This window comes from Lacerta agilis, chromosome 3, assembly GCF_009819535.1.
Source record: "Lacerta agilis isolate rLacAgi1 chromosome 3, rLacAgi1.pri, whole genome shotgun sequence".
In the NCBI taxonomy this organism is placed as follows: Eukaryota; Metazoa; Chordata; class Lepidosauria; order Squamata; family Lacertidae; genus Lacerta; species Lacerta agilis.
In genome coordinates this window covers 114,066,299-114,085,224 of record NC_046314.1, presented here as the reverse complement: position 1 = coordinate 114,085,224, position 18,926 = coordinate 114,066,299, and the positions used below count along the sequence as shown (strand labels likewise).

The window sequence follows — 18,926 nt, the reverse complement described above, 5'->3', positions numbered from 1 at the left end:
AAAAGTTTGCAAACCGGAACACTTACTTCCGGGTTTGCGGTGTTTGGGTTCCAAGCTGTTTGAGCACCAAGGCGTTTCAGAACCAAGGTACCAATGTACTGGAATGATGGTCATCTTCAGATATCTGAAGAGCTGTCACAAGAAAGAGGGAGCCGACTTCTTTTCTGCTACTCTGGATGGGGAGACCCAAGCCAAGGTGCAAGAAAGGAGATTCCCACTAAACCTCAGGAGGAGCTTTCTGAGGATTTGATAGTGGAACAAACTACCTGGGAAGGTGCTGGGCTTTTAAAGCAGCGGTTAGGTGTCCATCTGTCAGGGATACTCGAGCTGATTCCTGCATTTCAGGGGGGTTGAACTAGGGGCCCCTTCCAACCCTACGATTCTATGATTCTACGTATTTTTGTGGGCTGTGCAGTTGCCAGGCAAAACAGAGAAATGGCTCCCTCTTTAGGCTAACGCATACTATGTGGCAGCTGACTCCTACCAGGGACCTTGAGCGCATGTCACGTGAAGCTGCCAGGTATGGGACAAAAACTAGCCTCAGCTGCCAGAAACGCATACAGAGGGCACAGCTAAAAGCAGCAATTGGGGTTTGGATGCAGGTGGGGACGAACCTGCTGTCTTGCAAGCCGTGAGATGCTTAAATCACAGAATCATCATATTCTTTGACGATCCCTTGTAGCCGAGTAAGATTGTCTTCCATAAACACGGTTTTAACACTGAGCCCGTAAGTGACTGTAGAGGCCAATTCTGGATCCACACGTCCTTCCACAGTGGGGAGATAGATTTCTGGGCAGAAGTTGATCACGGTGCAGGTTTGCCAAGTGTGCCTTCCTCTTAGCACGTTTCTCCCTTGCATCCTGAGTTCAAGTGTCTTCAAAGTCCATTACACCTTTGGTAAAGGCTGTTCTCCAACTGGAGCGCTCACAGGCCTGAGTTTCCCAGTTGTCAGTGTTTATACTACATTTTGTAAAGATTTGCCTTGAGAGAGTCTTTAAACCTCTTTTGTTGACCACCAGCATTACGCTTTCCATTTTTAAGTTTGGAATAGAGTAGTTGCTTTGGAAGACGATCATCAGGCATCCGCACAACACGACCAGTCCAACGAAGTTGATGTTGAAGAATCATCGCTTCGACACTAGTGATCTTTGCTTCGTCTTCACTCACAAGGGTCATAGGAACGTGTAAGCCCATTCACCAGGACAAGGTGATGATCCAGCGAGTGGGCACAGAATCATATGGCTGGAAGGAGCCACCAAGGGTCATCGATAGTCCAACCCGTGTCCATGCAGGAATTGCAACTAAAGCAGACAGTCCCAAGGTCAATCCGTGCCATGTCCAGGCAGGTCTGGGAATGTCCTGCCTGAAATCCTGTGCCCGTGTGAAGACCCTGGTTTCCAAAGGTTTGAGGAGGAGCCGTGGCTCAGGGCGAGAACACCTGCTCTGCGTGCAGAAGGCCCCAGGTTCAATCCCCAGGTTCGGGGCTGGAATCGAATCCTGCCTGAAATCCCGGAGAAGCTGCTGCCGCCGGCCAGTGTGAACAACACTGAGCTAGAGGAACCAAGGGATTGGTGCAGGATAAGGCAGCCCCTTGGGTTCCTCACTACGTCACTGTCAGGCTTGAGGAATTCTCTCCCTCCTCCCACCCCCGATGGTTTCAAGATGCACGGAGGAAAGAAAGAAAGCTCTTGCTTATGATTTATTCAGTCCTCACGGTCAGAGACAAAGTCATCACGGCCAGGGATGTTGCTCGCTCTGGCTCCTCGCCCTTCCCTCTCTGCCAACAGCATCTGAACCTACGGAGCGCCCCCCCCCCGTGGTCAAATGCCTCTGCGTCTGTTGCTCGAGAGCCAGTGTGGTGTAGTGGTTAAGAGCGGTGGACTTGTAATCCGGTGAACCGGGTTCGCGTCTCCGCTCCTCCACATGCAGCTGCTGGGTGACCTTGGGCTAGTCACCCTTCTCTGAAGTCTCTCAGCCCCACTCACCTCACAGAATGTTTGTTGTGGGGGAGGAAGGGAAAAGGAGATTGTTAGCCGCTTGGAGACTCCTTCGGGTAGTGATAAAGCGGGATATCAAATCCAAACTCTCTTCTTCTTCTTCTTCTTCTTTTTTTTCTTCTTCTTCTTCTTCTTCTTCTTCTTCTTCTTCTTCTTCTTCTTCTTCTCCTGCACCCTTAACGAACTTCACGTTCTAGGGGACAGTGGATCATCTATGCCAGGCATATCCAACTCCAGAGGGACTGGGATCTACTCCCACTATAAAAAACTGGCAGTGATCTACCTATTGGATTGACCAAAGTGATTGAGCTTTTTTTGGGGGGGGGAAGACTCAAAGAAGTGTTTGAGCTTTTTTATTTTTGTTTTTTGGGGGACGATGAATCAGGACCAGGGACACCCCAAGACTGACCTGTTGCGATCGTGATCGACCGGTTGGACATCCCTGATCTATGCTGTCTAATGAAGTGTCCGCTGGCTGCTCTGTCCCCCCCTGCTTCTCCTAACACCTCGTAACTTGGCTGCTCTCCTGTCTCTGACTTGTTATCTCCTTCATAAAGGTAAAGGGACCCCTGACAGTTAGGTCCAGTTGCGGATGACTCTGGGGTTGTGGCGCTCATCTCACTTTACTGGCCGAGGGAGCCGGTGTACAGCTTCTGGGTCATGTGGCCAGCATGACAAAGCCGCTTTCTGGCGAACCAGAGCAGCGCATGGAAACGCCGTTTACCTTCCCGCTGGAGCGGTACCTATTTATCTACTTGCACTTTGACGTGCTTTCGAACTGCTAGGTGGGCAGGAGCAGGGACCGAGCAACGGGAGCTCACTCCGTTGTGGGGATTCGAACCGCAGACCTTCTGATTGGCAAGCCCTAGGCTCTGTGGTTTAACCCACAGCACCACCCGCGTCCTTCATAGTTCGGCTGCAATTCTACACGGCCTCCCTCTTCCCTGACAGCTACAGGAGAAAGGGGAGGTGATCTCCACCGTTCCCCCTCCTCGTCATTCCAGTTCCTGACAGTCCCCCACACCTTGGTTTGGTTTGCCTTCACACACTCACTCACTCACCTCTGGCGTGATTTCAATCTTCTCGTAGCGGCGTTTGAATGGGAGGGTCAGTACCTCGGCTCTGCGGTAGGACATGGGTGGCGGCAGGCAGTCGACCATCAGGTCCGTGCGGTGGGCCTGGGTGGGAGGGGGCTGGGTGTACTGCTCTGGACAAACAACGTGGAGAGGCTGCCGGGGGGAGGAAAATAAAGAGTCAAGGGACAGACAAACACCCATGCCCCGATCCGGAAGCCCCTGCAGGGGATGCATTGTTCATAGAATCATAGAATCATAGAGTTGGAAGAGACCACAAGGGCCATCCAGTCCAACCCCCTGCCAAGCAGGAAACACCATCAAAGCATTCCTGACAGATGGCTGTGAAGCCTCCGCTTAAAGACCTCCAAAGAAGGAGACTCCACCACACTCCTTGGCAGCAAATTCCACTGCCGAACAGCTCTCACTGTCAGGAAGTTCTTCCTAATGTTTAGGTGGAATCTTCTTTCTTGTAGTTTGAATCCATTGCCCCGTGTCCGCTTCTCTGGAGCAGCAGAAAACAACCTTTCTCCCTCCTCTAGATGACATCCTTTGATATATTTGAACATGGCTATCATATCACCCCTTAACCTTCTCTTCTCCAGGCTAAACATACCCAGCTCCCTAAGCCATTCCTCATAAGGCATCGTTTCCAGGCCTTTGCCCATTTTGGTTGCCCTCTTCTGGACACGTTCCAGCTTGTAAGTATCCTTCTTGAACTGTGGTGCCCAGAACTGTTATAATTGTTACAATTTATTACATTTATTTTAGACGTTGCCCTTCATCCAAAGATCACAAGGCAGTTTACATGTATCAAAGCAAGAATCCCTTTCTTCTTTAAAAATAAATTTATTTCGTTTTTCAAATTAAAGTTTTGCAATCATATATCGAACATAGATCATAAAAACAGGAGTCTAAGGAATCTCCTGGACTTCCATCCTCTCCTTTGTGGGTCCTATTATTCATCATTTCCTCCTGCAACTTTTATAATAATCCAAATCTTTTAGATCTCCATTGTGTCCAGAATTCACCCTTAAACTACAAGTGATATTCCAATCCTACTAACAATTTTAACTGTTTACAAGGGTCTTTAAGATAAGTTATAAATTTTCCCCACTCCTAATTAAATTTTTGGTCTTCCTGATTTCTGATTCTTCCAGTCATTTTAGCCATTTCAGCATAAAAAAACCTGTGTTGGATGTACACACCTGGTCCCTACAGAGAACAGTCCAAGCAGCAGCAAGGTTTAGCAGATGGGAGTGTCCAGTGCCGGATTTACGTATAAGCTAAACACTCTCTTGAGGGCCCCCCAAAATTTTAAAGGAAAATGAAACTGGATGTACATTTCCAAAATGTAAGATAAAAAAACAAATAAAATAAAACCTACATACAGCAAAGGTGTTTTGTGTTGTGTAGGCTCCTCTGATGTAAGTAATAGGCCCGGCCTGCTAGCTTGCTCCCTAAAATATCTCTGGTTTGCTCATTTCTATATATAGGGTGCCTACATTCTGCATGTGCAAATGGCTTGAGATACCTATTAGGTCCATAAATTACCATATAGCATATATTCAACACAAAAAAACAGCGACCATTTGTTGTTGACAAAGGACACCTGGTCATATAAAGGGCCCCATTACCTTCAGCAGCTTAGGGGCCTCATCAAACCTAAATCTGGCCTTGGGTGTGTCCGTTGCCAGGAGGCTAGATTTTGGTTCAGTGCAATAGGAGAAACACGTTGACGGTCAGATAGCTTCAACAATGGAACCCATTGCCTAGGAAGGGTAAGTGGCCTCTCCCGGGCTGGAGGTCTTCAAGCAGAGGCTGCCACCTGCATCGAACCTGCGGTTGGGCCAGGTGACCTTCCCTGTTCAACTCTTACGATTCTACGATGCACAGCTGCTGTGTTTTGGAAATGGCCAAGTGTTTGGGGCAGGAATGGGGAGCCTGTTGGCTTTGAGATGCTGCCATTTCCCACCATCGTGGGCCCTGGAAGGCCCTAGCCTTGGTTTAGTGGGAAATGCCCAGCGAGGCCCTGCAGCGAGGCCCGTTAAGCGGAGAGAGGTCTGCCCTGGTGTACCTGAACTTCTTTGAGTAATTTGGAGACCTGGATGAAGTTCAGCCTGGTGTCGATGGGGCAGTAAACGCATTTCATAGCCAGCGGCTGGTATGGAGCCAGAGCATCGAGATAGGAGAAGTCGGGCTCTGTAAACGGAAAGAGAGAGAGGGAGAGATTTGGACAAAACACACGCAAACCTTGGAGAAGTTCTCCTCTGATTCGGGAATGGGGGTCTCCTAACAACCCTCAACCCTCATCACAAATAATAAATGATTATTATTTATACACTGGCCCTCTGCGTGGGTCACCCCAGCCATTCCAACAAATTATAAAACCAAAGTCAAAGGTCAAACGTGAAAAACCTCCCTATACAGGGCTGCTTTCAGATGTCTCCTAAAGAAGAAGAAGAAGAAGAAGAAGAAGAAGAAGAAGAAGAAGAAGAAGAAGAAGAGTTTGGATTTGATATCCCGCTTTATCACTACCCGAAGAATGACTCTGGGGTTGCGGCACTCATCTCGCTTTACTGGCCGAGGGAGCCGGCGTACAGCTTCTGGGTCATGTGGCCAGCACGACTAAGCCGCTTCTGGCGAACTAGAGCTGCACACGGAAACGCCGTTTACCTTCCCGCTGGAGCGGTACCTATTTATCTACTTGCACTTTGACGTGCTTTTGAACTCCTAGGTTGGCAGGAGCTGGGACCGAGCAATGCGAGCTCACCCCGTCGCGGGGATTCGAACCGCCGACCTTCTGATCGGCAAGCCCTAGGCTCTGTGGTTAAACTGCGGAACTCCCTCCCACAAGAGGAAGTGATGGCCACCAACTTTAAAACAGGATTAGAGGAATTCATGGAGGGGAAGAGGCTGTTCTCTGCATCCACGGTCAGAGGCAATATGGTTCTGAATTCCGGGTACTGGAAACCATAAATGGAGAGGGCACTCGGGTCTTGCTTGTGGGCTTCCCAGGGGCATGTGGTCAGCCACTGTGAGAACAGGATGCTGGACCAGGTGGGCCATATGCCTGATCCAGCTGAAGGCTCTTTTTCTCACATCTTCATCATTTTTTATTTTTGCGCGCCCTTTCCATAGCTGAAACTATGCTCAAGACAGCTTACAACGTGACAAGATTTACATAATTACAAACACAGCAGAAGTCACAAGCAATAAATAAGACACATCAAAACGTACACAACCAAGCGGAAACGATTTCCACGTAAATCGTAAGATCTCAAAGATACAACGCTAATATCAATAACAGCGACAAGCTCTCTCAAACCCTCCGTAAACAGTCCTCCAGCCCAAAGAATCTGTCCAACAGCCTCAGTTTTTGTAGCTGGAGTCAGTCCACTCTCCCAGGCCAGGCTCTTACCTGTAAATATAATGGTGTTAAGGCTGGACTTCCCCCACAGCTCCATGAAATGCACCACGTCGCCAAAACGGAGCGAGGGGTGTCCCGTGAAGACCACGCAGGGCTGCTTGAAGTCGTTGCTGAAGTCTCCGTGGATGCTGGGGTAATGCTTGAGCTTGTTGGTCTGAATGAGCTGGAAAGAGAGAAGGGAGGCTGTCAGTAAATATTATTATTAATAATAATATTAAATAACATTTTATTTATACCACGCCCTCCCCAGCCAAGACCGGGCTCAGGGTGGCTAACACTGAATATAAACACAGTGAAAACATTAAAAACAAAACAAAAAAACCCACAAAAACAGTTGATTAAAATATAAGTACAGTATAAAATGTAGCTTAAAATGCAGCCTCCTTTTAGTGGTAACCTATAGATCAAAGCCATAAGGGGAGAAAACGTCAAATATTCACCGGGGCCAACTATCCATGCTGCTCTTACATGGGCCAGCAAAAAGAGCCGAGGGAAATTTTATTTACAAAATCCCATATAAGGGGTTCCATCAAAAAAATGAAAAATAAAATAAATGAGAGGGGGGGGGGGTTAGACTGAGTCCAGCCCAAAGGCCAGGCAGAACAGCTCCGTCTTACAGGCCCTGCGGAAAGATGTCAAATTCTGCAGGGCCCTGAACTCCTGCGGTAGGGTGTTCCACCAGGCCGGGGCCAGAGATGAAAACTTCCTTCCCCTTTCCCGCGTTCTTCCTTTATTACATTTCAGCACCGCTCTCGACGCAAGTTATTTATTGCTCGCGTGCCTCTCTCGCACGCAAACGTGTTCGAAGCGTCCAGGCAAAAAACGTGTACCGATAAGTCCCTGCAAAAACAGCCGCACGCTGATTCATTCCAAAGCATAAAGAAGAAGAAGAAGAGTTTGGATTTGATATCCCGCTTTATCACTACCCGAAGGAGTCTCAAATCGGCTAACATTCTCCTCTCCCTTCCTCCCCCACAACAAACACTCTGTGAGGTGAGTGGGGCTGAGAGACTTCAGAGAAGTGTGACTAGCCCAAGGTCACCCAGCAGCTGCATGTGGAGGAGTGGAGATGCGAACCCGGTTCACCAGATTACGAGTCTACTGCTCTTAACCACTACACCACACGATCCAAACGAGTCCTCTTGATAACTTTGAAAAGCAATTGTACAATCTATGCTACAACACCCTTTCAGATTGCAAGGGAAGCTTGTGTATTAGCAACCAAAGTTATAGCGATAATCATACAGTTGGAACCTCGGTTATCGAACGTCTCGGAACCCGAATGTCGAAAACCCGGAAAGTAAATGCTTCCATTTTCGAATGCGCCTCAGAAGTCGAAAGGTTTTTGCTATGCCCCCCCCTTTTCACCATTGAAATGGACATTCTCCCTTTGCGCCTCGAACGTTTCGGAAGTCGAACTGTCTTCCGGAATGGATTACATTCGAGAACCGAGATTCCATTGTATATTGATGGGAATGATAAAACTCTCTGGGTAATTCTGCTGTTCACTGCACAAACAACAACACTAGCTACTACCATCAGTGGCCCTTTCCTCCTCCATGGGTTTGTCTAATCCTCTTTTAAATCCATCTTATTTGGTGGCCATCGCTGCCTCCTGCGGCAAGGAGTTCCACAGTTTAACTTCGCTAATACGAAGCTGGGTGGACCAACGGTTTGACTCAATACAATGCAGGATCCCTCGCCCCTGGTATCTGACAGTTATCAGCTGCGTCCCGGGCTCAGTGGAAACCACCTGAGATGCCAGCGTAGAATCGTGGAATCGTAGCCCCATGGAAGGGGCCCCCAGGATCATGTAGTCCAACCCCCTGCAATTCAGGAATTTTTTTTGCCTGACGCGGGGCTCAAACCCACGACCTCAAGAGTGCGAGTCTCATGAGCTATTTGGCGTGCCCTCCTCTTTCTACAAGATGGCTGCTCTCTCTCACACACACACACCCGCTCGTTTCCTAGCGAGAAATCTAAACGCGCACATGCGAGGCACGCTGGGAGTTAATAATCCCTCCGTCTTGCAAGTGTGCCTATAATTAAGCATGGAAGAGATTTCTCATTGGAGCCCGCCGAGGCCAGCTCTTCAACATCTAAGCGTTACCTCCAGCGACGGGAGTCAGAGGCCCAGCAAAGGACGTGCTAGATGAGGATTATACTTCAAAATGTGGATTTCATGGAGAGAGAGAGAGAGAAAGAGAGAGAAAGAAAGGGAGAGAGAGACCCCTGCTAGCAGCTCTTGAAATTTCAGAGACAACCCCAAGGAAGCAGGACCTGCCTGCCTCAGAGGTGCTGGCGGGCATTTTCCAGAACAAGGAAAGAGGGGTTTGTGAGATGCCATAAATGCCGTCAGATTTGTCTGTGGGTTAGTAAGGGAAGAATGAGATTTCTGCAGCAGGTTTTGATATCTCTTCCTCCACCAAAGGTGGCCTGGGTGGGCCTGCTCGGGGACTTGACTCACCCGAAAGGAAGCCTCGCCTCAAAATGCGCCGAATAAAAGGCACGTCATCTCAAAAGGGATATCAAAACCATAGAATTGGAGAGTTGAAAGGGACCCTGAGGGTCATCTAGCCCAACCCCCTGCAATGCAGGGAATATTTGCCCGAAGCAGACTCGAACCCACAACTCCGAGATTAAGAGTCCCGTGCTCTACTGACTGAGCTGTCCTGTAAGCGTTGGAAAAGGTTTAGAGAAAGGGCAGGCAGAGTGGTCAAAGGGATGGCTCCCCTACGAAGAAACGGCGTGACGTTTGAGACTTTTCCGTTTGGAGGAAAAGTGCAAAAGATGGAAGTTTGATAAAATTGTTTGTGGCATGAAGGAAGCAGATAGAGAAAAGTTCATCTCCGACACTAGGAAATCCTGCGACCGTGTGCAGTGCAAGTGATCAGAGTATTGGACTAAGATCTGGGAGACCACGGTTTAAATCACTATCACTTGTGGGTGTGCCGTGAAGCCGAATGGTGGAAGATTCAGGACAGATAAAAGGCAGGACTTTTAGTGGAATTTATGAGGTGTCTGGCGATCATCAAGGAGGCTGATCGCCGTAGAATTGATGCTTTTGAATTCTGGTGCTGGAGGAGACTCTTGAGAGTCCCATGGACTGCAAGAAGATCAAACCTATCCATTCTCAAGGAAATCGGCCCTGAGTGCTCACTGGAAGGACAGATCCTGAAGCTGAGGCTCCAGTACTTTGGCCACCTCATGAGAAGAGAAGACTCCCTGGAAAAGACCCTGATGTTGGGAAAGATGGAGGGCACAAGGAGAAGGGGACAACAGAGGATGAGATGGTTGGACAGTATTCTCGAAGCTACTAACATGAGTTTGGCCAAACTGCGAAAGGCAGTGGAGGATAGGCGTGCCTGGTGTGCTCTGGTCCATGGGGTCACAAAGAGTCGGACACGACTGAACGACTGAACAACAACAACTGGTTCTCCTGGAAAGGGGTGGATGGAATGCGCGCGGGGGAGAGGGCTGTGTGAGAAGGAGGGAGAAAATGGCGCCGGCCGGAATGTGGCATTTGGATTTTATGAGAGTGACTTTATCCATACAGAGACATTATTTATTATAATCATGTCTGCTTGCTGGCATATATCAGAGGCTGTGAAAGTATTGGACTGTGAATGCAACTGAAAGAGATGAGAAAAGTGCACCGGAGTCCGAGACATGGGGAGTCCACAAATTATAATTTTTTTTGGCATAGTTGGAATTGTTATAATTGGGAATTGTATAATTAATTTGGATGTCAATTTGATTGGTAATTGGAGATATATGTTGGAAAATCAATAAATATGATTTAAAAAATAAATAAAAGACAGGACTTTTCCCTGCAGCGTGTAGTTAAACTATGGAACTCCATGCCACAGGAGGCAGTGGCGGTCACTGACTTGGGTGGGTTTAAAACAGGACATGGAGGAGGAGAGGACTGGATTTTTAAAGGGTTTGTACTTCTGATGTAATCTGCCTCGAACATTTATTTAAAATGGAAAGATGGAGCATACACTTCATAGACACATATTTCTGAAAGCGGATCTTTTTCACGTATTGAAAGAGGAGAATCAATGTCAAGGGAATCTGTAAGCTGTGCAATGATTCTTTATTGACCAAAAACCAGTGGCGATAAAAACAATTTTTGTCCCTCGTTTGCAGCATTCGGAAGGTCAATGGCTGTAAATCAGAGAAATCTAGGATGCCGTCTTTGTCTGGCGAGGCCAAAATACATTGGCAATTAATTTTGTGTGTGGGTCTGCGCGCCCAGAAATTTCAAACCTCCGTTTGGAGATCGATAAGGAAGCAGGTGCTCTGTGGGTTGACTTCATGTCCCTCGCTCCCTCCGGCTGCCCTTAGTGGGAGGGGGAAAAGGCCTTTTGCCATGCTAGAGTTTTTACTTCTTGAAATTTGGCAAGCCTACGTTAGCACTTATGGGTTTGAACATGCGAGGAAGCGGTATTGGCCTTTCATATCTGGGGAATCAAAATAACCACCAAATTAGCTACATGTGGAGAATTGCAAAAAGAAAGTAAGTGCGGGAACTGAACCACTGCCCACCAGTATTGACGTTTCAGCCACATCCCTGTGAGAGGCACCAAACAGCATCCTCAGAAACAGCGACAGAGCTTCTCAATAACGACAGAATCCCCTGCAACTGAATGGTGCCTCCTTCAAATGTGACACTTGGCAGAGAACTTTTTCTGCACCTGGAGACTCTTAGCAAAACTTTTTCTTTTTTCTTTTAAGGGAGGAAGACATTTCTGGAAGATTCTGCAGAACTACGTACCTTTGCAAGGCAATTACCCCTAAAATGCGTTTCACTATCATACGCCTTTTTATGCACGCTTTACGCCGGCAGATACTGGCCGGAGAAGCGCACTGCAAAATTTGGAGAAGCGTGAATTCCGAAAGAGGGCCGCGTCCTGGGTCTCGTACTGTTTTGGAAAGCCCTTTAAATGCAAACCGGCTGGAATTTCTCCCCCCTTCCTTCCGCCCTCCTCCCGTGCACGAGATGGGATCAGGTGGGCAGGGCAATTATCTTACCTCCGCATGAGGGAAGGGTGGTTCTGGCAGGTACACCTTCGTCTGCTTATTGTGACACAGCCTGAAAGGCGGGGGGTGGGGTGGGGTGGGGAGAGAGAGAGAGAGAAAGAGAGAGAGAGAGAGAGAGAGAGAGACATATTAAAAAAAAACAAAGAGAAAAGCAAGCCAGATTTACAAACCTATCTGACAACCCATTGCAGTTCAGCACTGCCACCTAGTGCTCAGAGCAAGCAGAGAAGTTCTGTACTGGCAGCTGGCAACATCGTGTAGCCCAGCAGATCCCAAACTTTTGAGGACCACCCTCCTTTGCTTCCATAAGCTCATCCATAAGCATGCTCTAGTTATCTCCCGCTTGGACTACCGCAATGCGCTCTATGTGGGGCTCCCTTTGAAGGTGACCCGGAAACTACAACTAATCCAGAATGCGGCAGCTAGACTGGGGACTGGGAGTGGCCGCCGGGACCACATAACACCGGTCCTGAGAGATCTACATTAGCTCCCAGTACGTTTCCGAGCACAATTCAAAGTGTTGGTGCTGACCTTAAAAAGCCCTAAATGGCCTCAGTCCTGTATACCTGAAGGAGCGTCTCCACCCCCATCATTCAGCCCGGACACTGAGGTCCAGCTCCAAGGGCCTTATGGCGGTTCCCTCCCTGCGAGAAGCAAAGCTACAGGGAACCAGGCAGAGGGCCTTCTCGGTAGTGGCACCCGCCCTGTGGGAAACCCTCCCTTCAGATGTCAAAGAGATAAACAACTACCTGACATTTAGAAGACATCTGAAGGCAGCCCATTTAGGGAAGTTTTTAATGTGTGGCATTTTAATGTATTTTAATCTTTGTTGGAAGCCGCCCAGAGTGGCTGGGGAAACCCAGTCAGATGGGCAGGGTACAAATAATAAATTTATTATTATTAATTATCATCATCATCCTCATCCCCAGTACCCTCTATCCCAGAGGTTTTCAACCTTTTTGAGTCCATGGTTCCCTTGACCAACTGCATTCTTTCTGCGGCACCCCTGGGAGGGTCAGGAGCCCACTTATGTCCCCCACTTGCCTGCAGAGCTGGCAGCCTCTTGCCCTTTATCGAACACCCTCCCTGGTGGAGGGTTCCCTCAGCCTCCTCTCCTCTCCCCTCTCCTGGAGAGTCCTCTGGGCAGCCGCCGCCACTGCCCCTGATCTCTGAGCCACCCGCCCGGCCCCAAAGATAGGTGCCTTCTCCCATTGCCCCACACGGGCCTAGGGAGAGGATGCCCCCGGACTTAATTGCCTGACGGAGACTGGCCAAAGGTGAACGCGAGGCCAGGACCTTGCTCACCTTCGGAGGCAGCAGAGGCAGCGGCAGGTGCTGTCGGGCCTGAATGGTGGGAACGTTCACCTTCGGTGCCAGGCACTCAGCCCCCAGGCAGGCCTTGCACAGGGCAAGCACAAAGAAAGGTCAGCGTGGTGCCTTCCTGTCTGCCCGGCCTCCCACTTGTCCGTCCATTCCCAATAGCAAGGGATGGCAGGCTGGCTGGGCTCCCTCCCTCCCTCGCCCGCTTGCTTGCTTACTCCGAGGCTGCCTCTGTTCCTGGCACCCAGCGCCAGCTGGCCAGCCCCAGAGGCGCCATTCGTCTGCGGAGCTTGTAGCCAGGGCTGCTGCAACAAACAGCCACACAAGCCTTTGGGAGGCAGAGATGCGAGAGGACATCAGAGGAGGGAGGGAAGGAAAGAGGGACGGAGGCCACTGTTGCCCGCGGCACCCCTGACCATCCTTCAAGGCACCCCTGACCATCCTTCAAGGCACCCCTGGCTGTCCTTCAAGGCACCCCAGGGTGCCACGGCACACTGGTTGCAAACCACCGCCCTAGCCTATAAAAAAGCATTTTTCAGAATACAGCGGTACCTTGGTTCTCAAACGCCTTGGTACTCAAACGCCTTGGAACCCAAACACTGTGTAAGGACGCTTAGTGGTTGCTCATGAGTAACAGTCCAAGTCAAAGAACTTCTAAAAACTAAGTTCTTTATTGTGCAAGCTATGTACAGCAAAGCAAAGTCTCAAGCGTCCGCTCCATACTCATCAGTGTCCAGGAATGAACTCTTTTGGTTTCTCTTCCAGCAGAAAAGCCTCGGAACCCTGAAACCCCTCCTTCTTCCCTCCTGTGACCGACCACGTTGCGTGGGAACCTGACCTCTATCTCTGCTTTCCCTGTGGTGTTGAGGCTCTCCGACCCCTTCTGAGCCCCTGCATCGCCTTCCTGTCTCCCCCTCTCCTTCCCCACCTGAGGAATGCGAAGAATGAGAGCTCCCACTGGAAGAGGGGGAGGGGAGCTAGTAAACAGCGGACGTTGAACCCTGTACTCTAAATGCTCCTGCGACGCTGGCCGTAGCGGGGAGGGGGTTTTCCTGACACACTGCAAACCCAGAAGCAAGTGTTCCAGCTTGCGAACTTTTTTTGGAAGCCGAACGTGCTCAGTTTTGAGTGTTACACTTCCGACTTGAGTGCCACACTTCCGTTCTGAGTGTTACACTGAGGTCTGTCTGTTTTCTGCCATTTATTTTGCGTTTCTGTTTCTGCGTCTCCCTTTTGTTTTCGTGACTGCGGGGAACCCGGTTCAGCTACTGATTGATTGATTGATTGTGTGACTGCAGCACATTGTTCATGGCTTTCGTTTTATGGATCAATGGTCTCGTTAGATAGCAAAATTCACGTTAAAATTGCCGTTGGAGGGGTTGCTTTTAACAGGGGCGCGGCGAGCCGCTTGGATGCCCGGGGGCGGCGGCAAGCCAAGAGGCACCCCCGGGGGCGGGGCGTCGCTCCGTGCGCATGACGTCATGACGCATGCGCACGGAGCGACGCCTCTGCCCAGGCCAGCGAGGAGGAGCTTTCACGCTTCTGTCTTTCCCCCTTTCAGCGGCTTTTTTTGCCGCTGGGCTCCCTGAACGGAGCCGGGGAATGGAGAGGGGCGGGCCAGCGAGGAGGGGTAATAGAGGGGTGGTACCCCTCCTCGCTGGCCCGCCCCTCTCCATTCCCCGGCTCCTCTCAGGGAGCGCAGCGGAGAAAAAAAGCCGCTGAAAGGGGAAAGCCCTCTTTCAGCGGCTTTTTCCACCGCTGGCTGGAGGCGCTGATTGCGGGGGGCGGGGCCCCGCCCCAAGTGTCCCCCCCCCACGGGCGCTACCCGGGGTGTCACGCCCCCGCCCCCCCTCTTGCTCTGCCCCTGGCTTTTAAAAGTCTGGAACAGATTAATCCATTTTGCATTACTTTCTATGGGAAAGCGCGCCTTGGTTTTGGAATGGACTTCTGGAATGGATTAAGTTTGAGAACCAAGGTACCACGGCAGTAGCTCGGCTCTCCCCCCCCCTCTTTCTTCCTGTGTCGGAGGTGCCCCTCCACCCAGCCACGGCCAGAGGGGTACCTCTTTGCCGCCGACGCTTACCACTCGGCAAAGATCTGGGAGAACTCGAGGGAGCTGTTTGCCACCGGCGAGATGAAGTAGAAGGGGACGTTGGAGAGGCCGGCCGAGTCGATGTACTGGTACAGGCACTCGAGAAGGTCGTAGATCACGCCGGACGGGTAGCAGGGGACCAGGACGTTCCCCCCGTTCCGGACGGTCATAGCTGAACAAAGAGCAAGGACATGTTTTTGAGTGAGTAGATAAGGAAGAGGCAATAATAAATATTCAGCTTACAGGTGGGTAGCCGTGTTGGTCTGCCATAGTCGAAACAAAATAGAAAATTCTTTCCAGTAGCACCTTAGAGACCAACTGAGTTTGTTCTTGGTATGAGCTTTCGTGTGCATGCACACGAAAGCTCATACCAAGAACAAACTCAGTTGGTCTCTAAGGTACTACTGGAAAGAATTTTCTATTCAGCTTACTTTATCAATGGCGCTCAATGGTTCAGAGTACAGTCACCTCCTTTTACCTAACCCAAAAAGCGCCGTGTACACTGGGCTCACTGGGGATGATGGGAGTTGTAGTTCAAAACATCTGGAGGGCGCCAGGTTGGTGAAGCCTGCTCTAGAATATCCCCTGCCCCATTGTCTATGTTGCCCCCCCCCAGACAAACTCATATCTTATTCCTTTAAAAAATGGGAAATGATATATAATGAAATGAAGAGGATGTTTAAAATTACCTTTGTAAAAACGACCAGAAGCTTTTCTTTTGGGAATTATAGAGACAGAACTACCTAAACCGTATAGAAACCTATTCATGTATGTGACTACAGTGGCAAGAATGCTACACGCCCCAAAATGGAAAGAAGCAGAAGTCCCAGTAAAGGAAGAATGGATACAAAAACTTATGGAATATGCAGAAACGGCAAAACTTAGCGGAAGAATAAGAAATCAAGATAACCAATTTTTAAAATAAAAGAATAGAAATTGTTTATTGAATATTTGCAGGTAAATTTTAAACAGATATAAACATTGGCAGGATGGATTATATATAAATAAAGGGCATTTATTTAAAGAAGATGAATAAATGAGCAAATTAAGTTAATTTTTTTTAAATATTTTATTTGTTGACTATAAGGACAACATATAATCAAATAAAAATAAAATAAATTTTAGTTGATTATATTACTAATGTAATTACCTGGACGTAGTTGGAGTTAATTTGGGTATGCAGAAGATATTAAAAAGAAATTTAAGGAACTGCAGAAAGAGGAGGATGGAAGTCAAGTTTTTAAATGTCAAGATGAATGTAAAAGTAGGGAAATGTAACACTAGTGAAATGTATAAACTTGAAAAGTATAAACAAATAAATAAAATATTAAAGGGGGGTGGATTTATTGAGATTTTTTAATAATATTTCCAGCTTTGGGACATCTTCCCGTTGGCCTTCATATAAATAAGCCAAACTTCTGCATGAAATGCTTACAGTTGCTGGCAGCATTCAGAGGTGAGTTTAATAAGTGAAACGTAATAAATAAATAAGAATTTAAGAAAAATAAAACAAGGTTTTCAATTGCTCCACTGTCCAAAACTGCTGCCATTGCTTAGCTGGCCTTCGCAACGGACTGGTTTCCATATTTCCCGGCAGCTTTCAGTCTCCTGGCCCTTCCCTACTTTTTTTACTAGATCATTTTTCAAGATGGAGAGAGACCAGAACTGCAGACAGAATTCCAAATGAGAATTCACACGGCAGAGATCTTCGCTGTTTCATTTGCAATTCCTTTTCCTTGCCTTTTTCCGAGAGTTGACACATTGTAAGAGGTACCGTATTTTTCGCTCCATAGGGTGCACCGGACCATAGGGCACACCTCGTTTTTAGAGAAGGAAACAAGATAAAAAAATATTTTTTCTGGTTTTCCTCCTCTAAAAGCCCTGGTTTTTTTGAGGATCAGCTAAATGTTTTGCAGCTTCTTTTTGCAAAGGGGAAAGCCCTGGTTTTTTTGAGGATCAGCTAAAAGTTTTGCAGCTTTTTTGCAAAGGGAAAAGCCCTGGTTTTTTTGAGGATCAGCTAAAAGTTTTGCAGCTTTTTTTGCAACGGGGAAAAAGGAAAGAGGAAAAGCCCCGTTTTTAATGGGGTTCAACTCACATTTCTGCAGCTTCTAAAGGAAAGGGAGCCTTTTCTACAGTTTCCAGACAGATAATCTAATCAGCCAGTCACATGTTGCTGGAGAAACAAACAACCTCCCTCTGCAGCACATTCAACAACGGAGGCCTGGGCATGAGGGCGGGGCTGAAAGAGAGCCGGGACTCTTATCTCTCTCCCGATCTCTTGCTGCTCAGCGGGGTCCTTTCAACACCCCCTTTCTCTTTGTAAAATAAAAAGCATGATCCTCTTTTGGCTCCTGTGAAATTCAGCTCCAGGGACCACCATTCGCTCCATAAGACGCACAGATATTTCCCCTTACTTTCAGGAGGAAAAAAGTGCATCTTATGGACCGAAAAATACGGTAAAAAGCAGGACACAAAATCCGAGCCCAAATCGCCCATGCCAGAGCCAGAACTCACGAGTCACCTGTGCACATTTAAAAACAAAACACACACACACACACACACCCAAATCCAAGACATTTGCTCTAAAATGTAAAATTCCTCCTGGACCTGCAAAAGAGGACGTGCCCGGGAATTCCCGGATGTAGGGCAAGTTGGCAACCCTGCCTTTTCCAAATGCTGCAATCGTCCTTTAAACAAAAAAACACCTGCTGCTGTTACAGACGCATTGCACCAATGTTTTCAGAGCACCGTCTCCTCTCAAGATCCAGGGGGTGGCAGTTTAATATCCTGTCTGCTGTTAGATTAAAGAAGGGATACCTATCTCTGCATCTCTCCTTCGTTCTTTCCCCGTTATTCCTTTTAAACATTTGCCACCTCTGCTCCTCAACCCAAGCAGGTTGCAATAATAATAATAATAATAATAATAATAATTTTAATAAAACACCACCAGAACAACAAATTGATATCCGGATGCAGCAAGCGATGACTTTTAAAAGAGGCAGCGGTAATGTCAGGAAACCCCCCTCCCCTCGGCTGGGAGAGTCGCGGGAGTGTTTACAGTATAGAGAACCACCTGTGTTGTTCACCAGTTCGTCCTCCCCCTCCTCCGCCGGAAGCGACCATTCCTCCAGTGGGGAGGGGGAGTTAAGAGGCAGGAAGGCGGTGCAGGGGCTCTGAAAGGGTCGCAGACCCTGAGCGTCGAGGGGAGAGCGGGGAAGGGGGACGTGGAAGGGGGAGGCGGGGGTTCAGAATCCCGCGCCTCTTTTGCTGGACAAAGAACCGGAAGGGTTCATTCCTGGACTCTGCGGAGGGTTGAGATGGACGTTTGAAACTTTGCTCCACTGTATATAGTTTGCACAATAAAGAACAATAAAGAACTTAGTTTTTAGAAGTTCTGCGTTCGGCTGATTACTCATGAGCAACCACTGAACATCCTTACAGGTATTATCAACACTAACATTTCGTCGTTATGTGCGGAATGAAAAGAGACGATTCAAACAGAATCACCCCTTCGTAACTTTAAACCTCATCACTTGAAATTAAGCATTTGGAAATGCAATAAAAGGTGTGGGGGGACGGGACTGCACCTAGGCCTGGGGACAAAAAATAAATAAATGGATTTAGGTTGATGACATTCACTAGAATCACGTAATATGGTAATTCATCCCGTCTGAAAAGCCACACACAGTTTCCACGCAGGAATCGCAGCAAGTGCGAAGCAGGCGGTGTGTGATGCTTTTGTGTTTGTCGTGACAATTTCATCCTGTGCGCTGATCACAGAATCTTACGAGCTGGAAGGGACCCCACGGGTCATCTAGTCCAACCCGCTGCAATGCAGGAATCTCGGCTGTGGCATCCATGACAGATGGCCCTCCGACCTCTGCTTAAAAACCTCCAAGGAAGGAGAGTCCACCACCTTTTGAGAGAGTCTGTTCCACTATCAAACAGCTCTTACTGAGAGAAAGTTC

General features: G+C 48.5%; 1 protein-coding gene across 1 annotated transcript in view; it reads right to left on the bottom strand.

Annotated features, from left to right (window-relative positions):
* INTS9 (integrator complex subunit 9) overlaps positions 1–18,926 on the bottom strand; it is a 71,282-nt gene that overhangs the window by 12,554 nt on the left and 39,802 nt on the right. The window contains exons 10-14 of the mRNA XM_033145180.1: positions 14,950–15,130; positions 11,538–11,598; positions 6,492–6,663; positions 5,148–5,272; positions 3,059–3,226 (exon numbers count right to left, since the gene is read on the bottom strand). Of these exons, the coding sequence (XP_033001071.1) occupies positions 3,059–3,226; positions 5,148–5,272; positions 6,492–6,663; positions 11,538–11,598; positions 14,950–15,130 (707 nt within the window). The remainder of the gene's footprint in view (positions 1–3,058; positions 3,227–5,147; positions 5,273–6,491; positions 6,664–11,537; positions 11,599–14,949; positions 15,131–18,926) is intronic.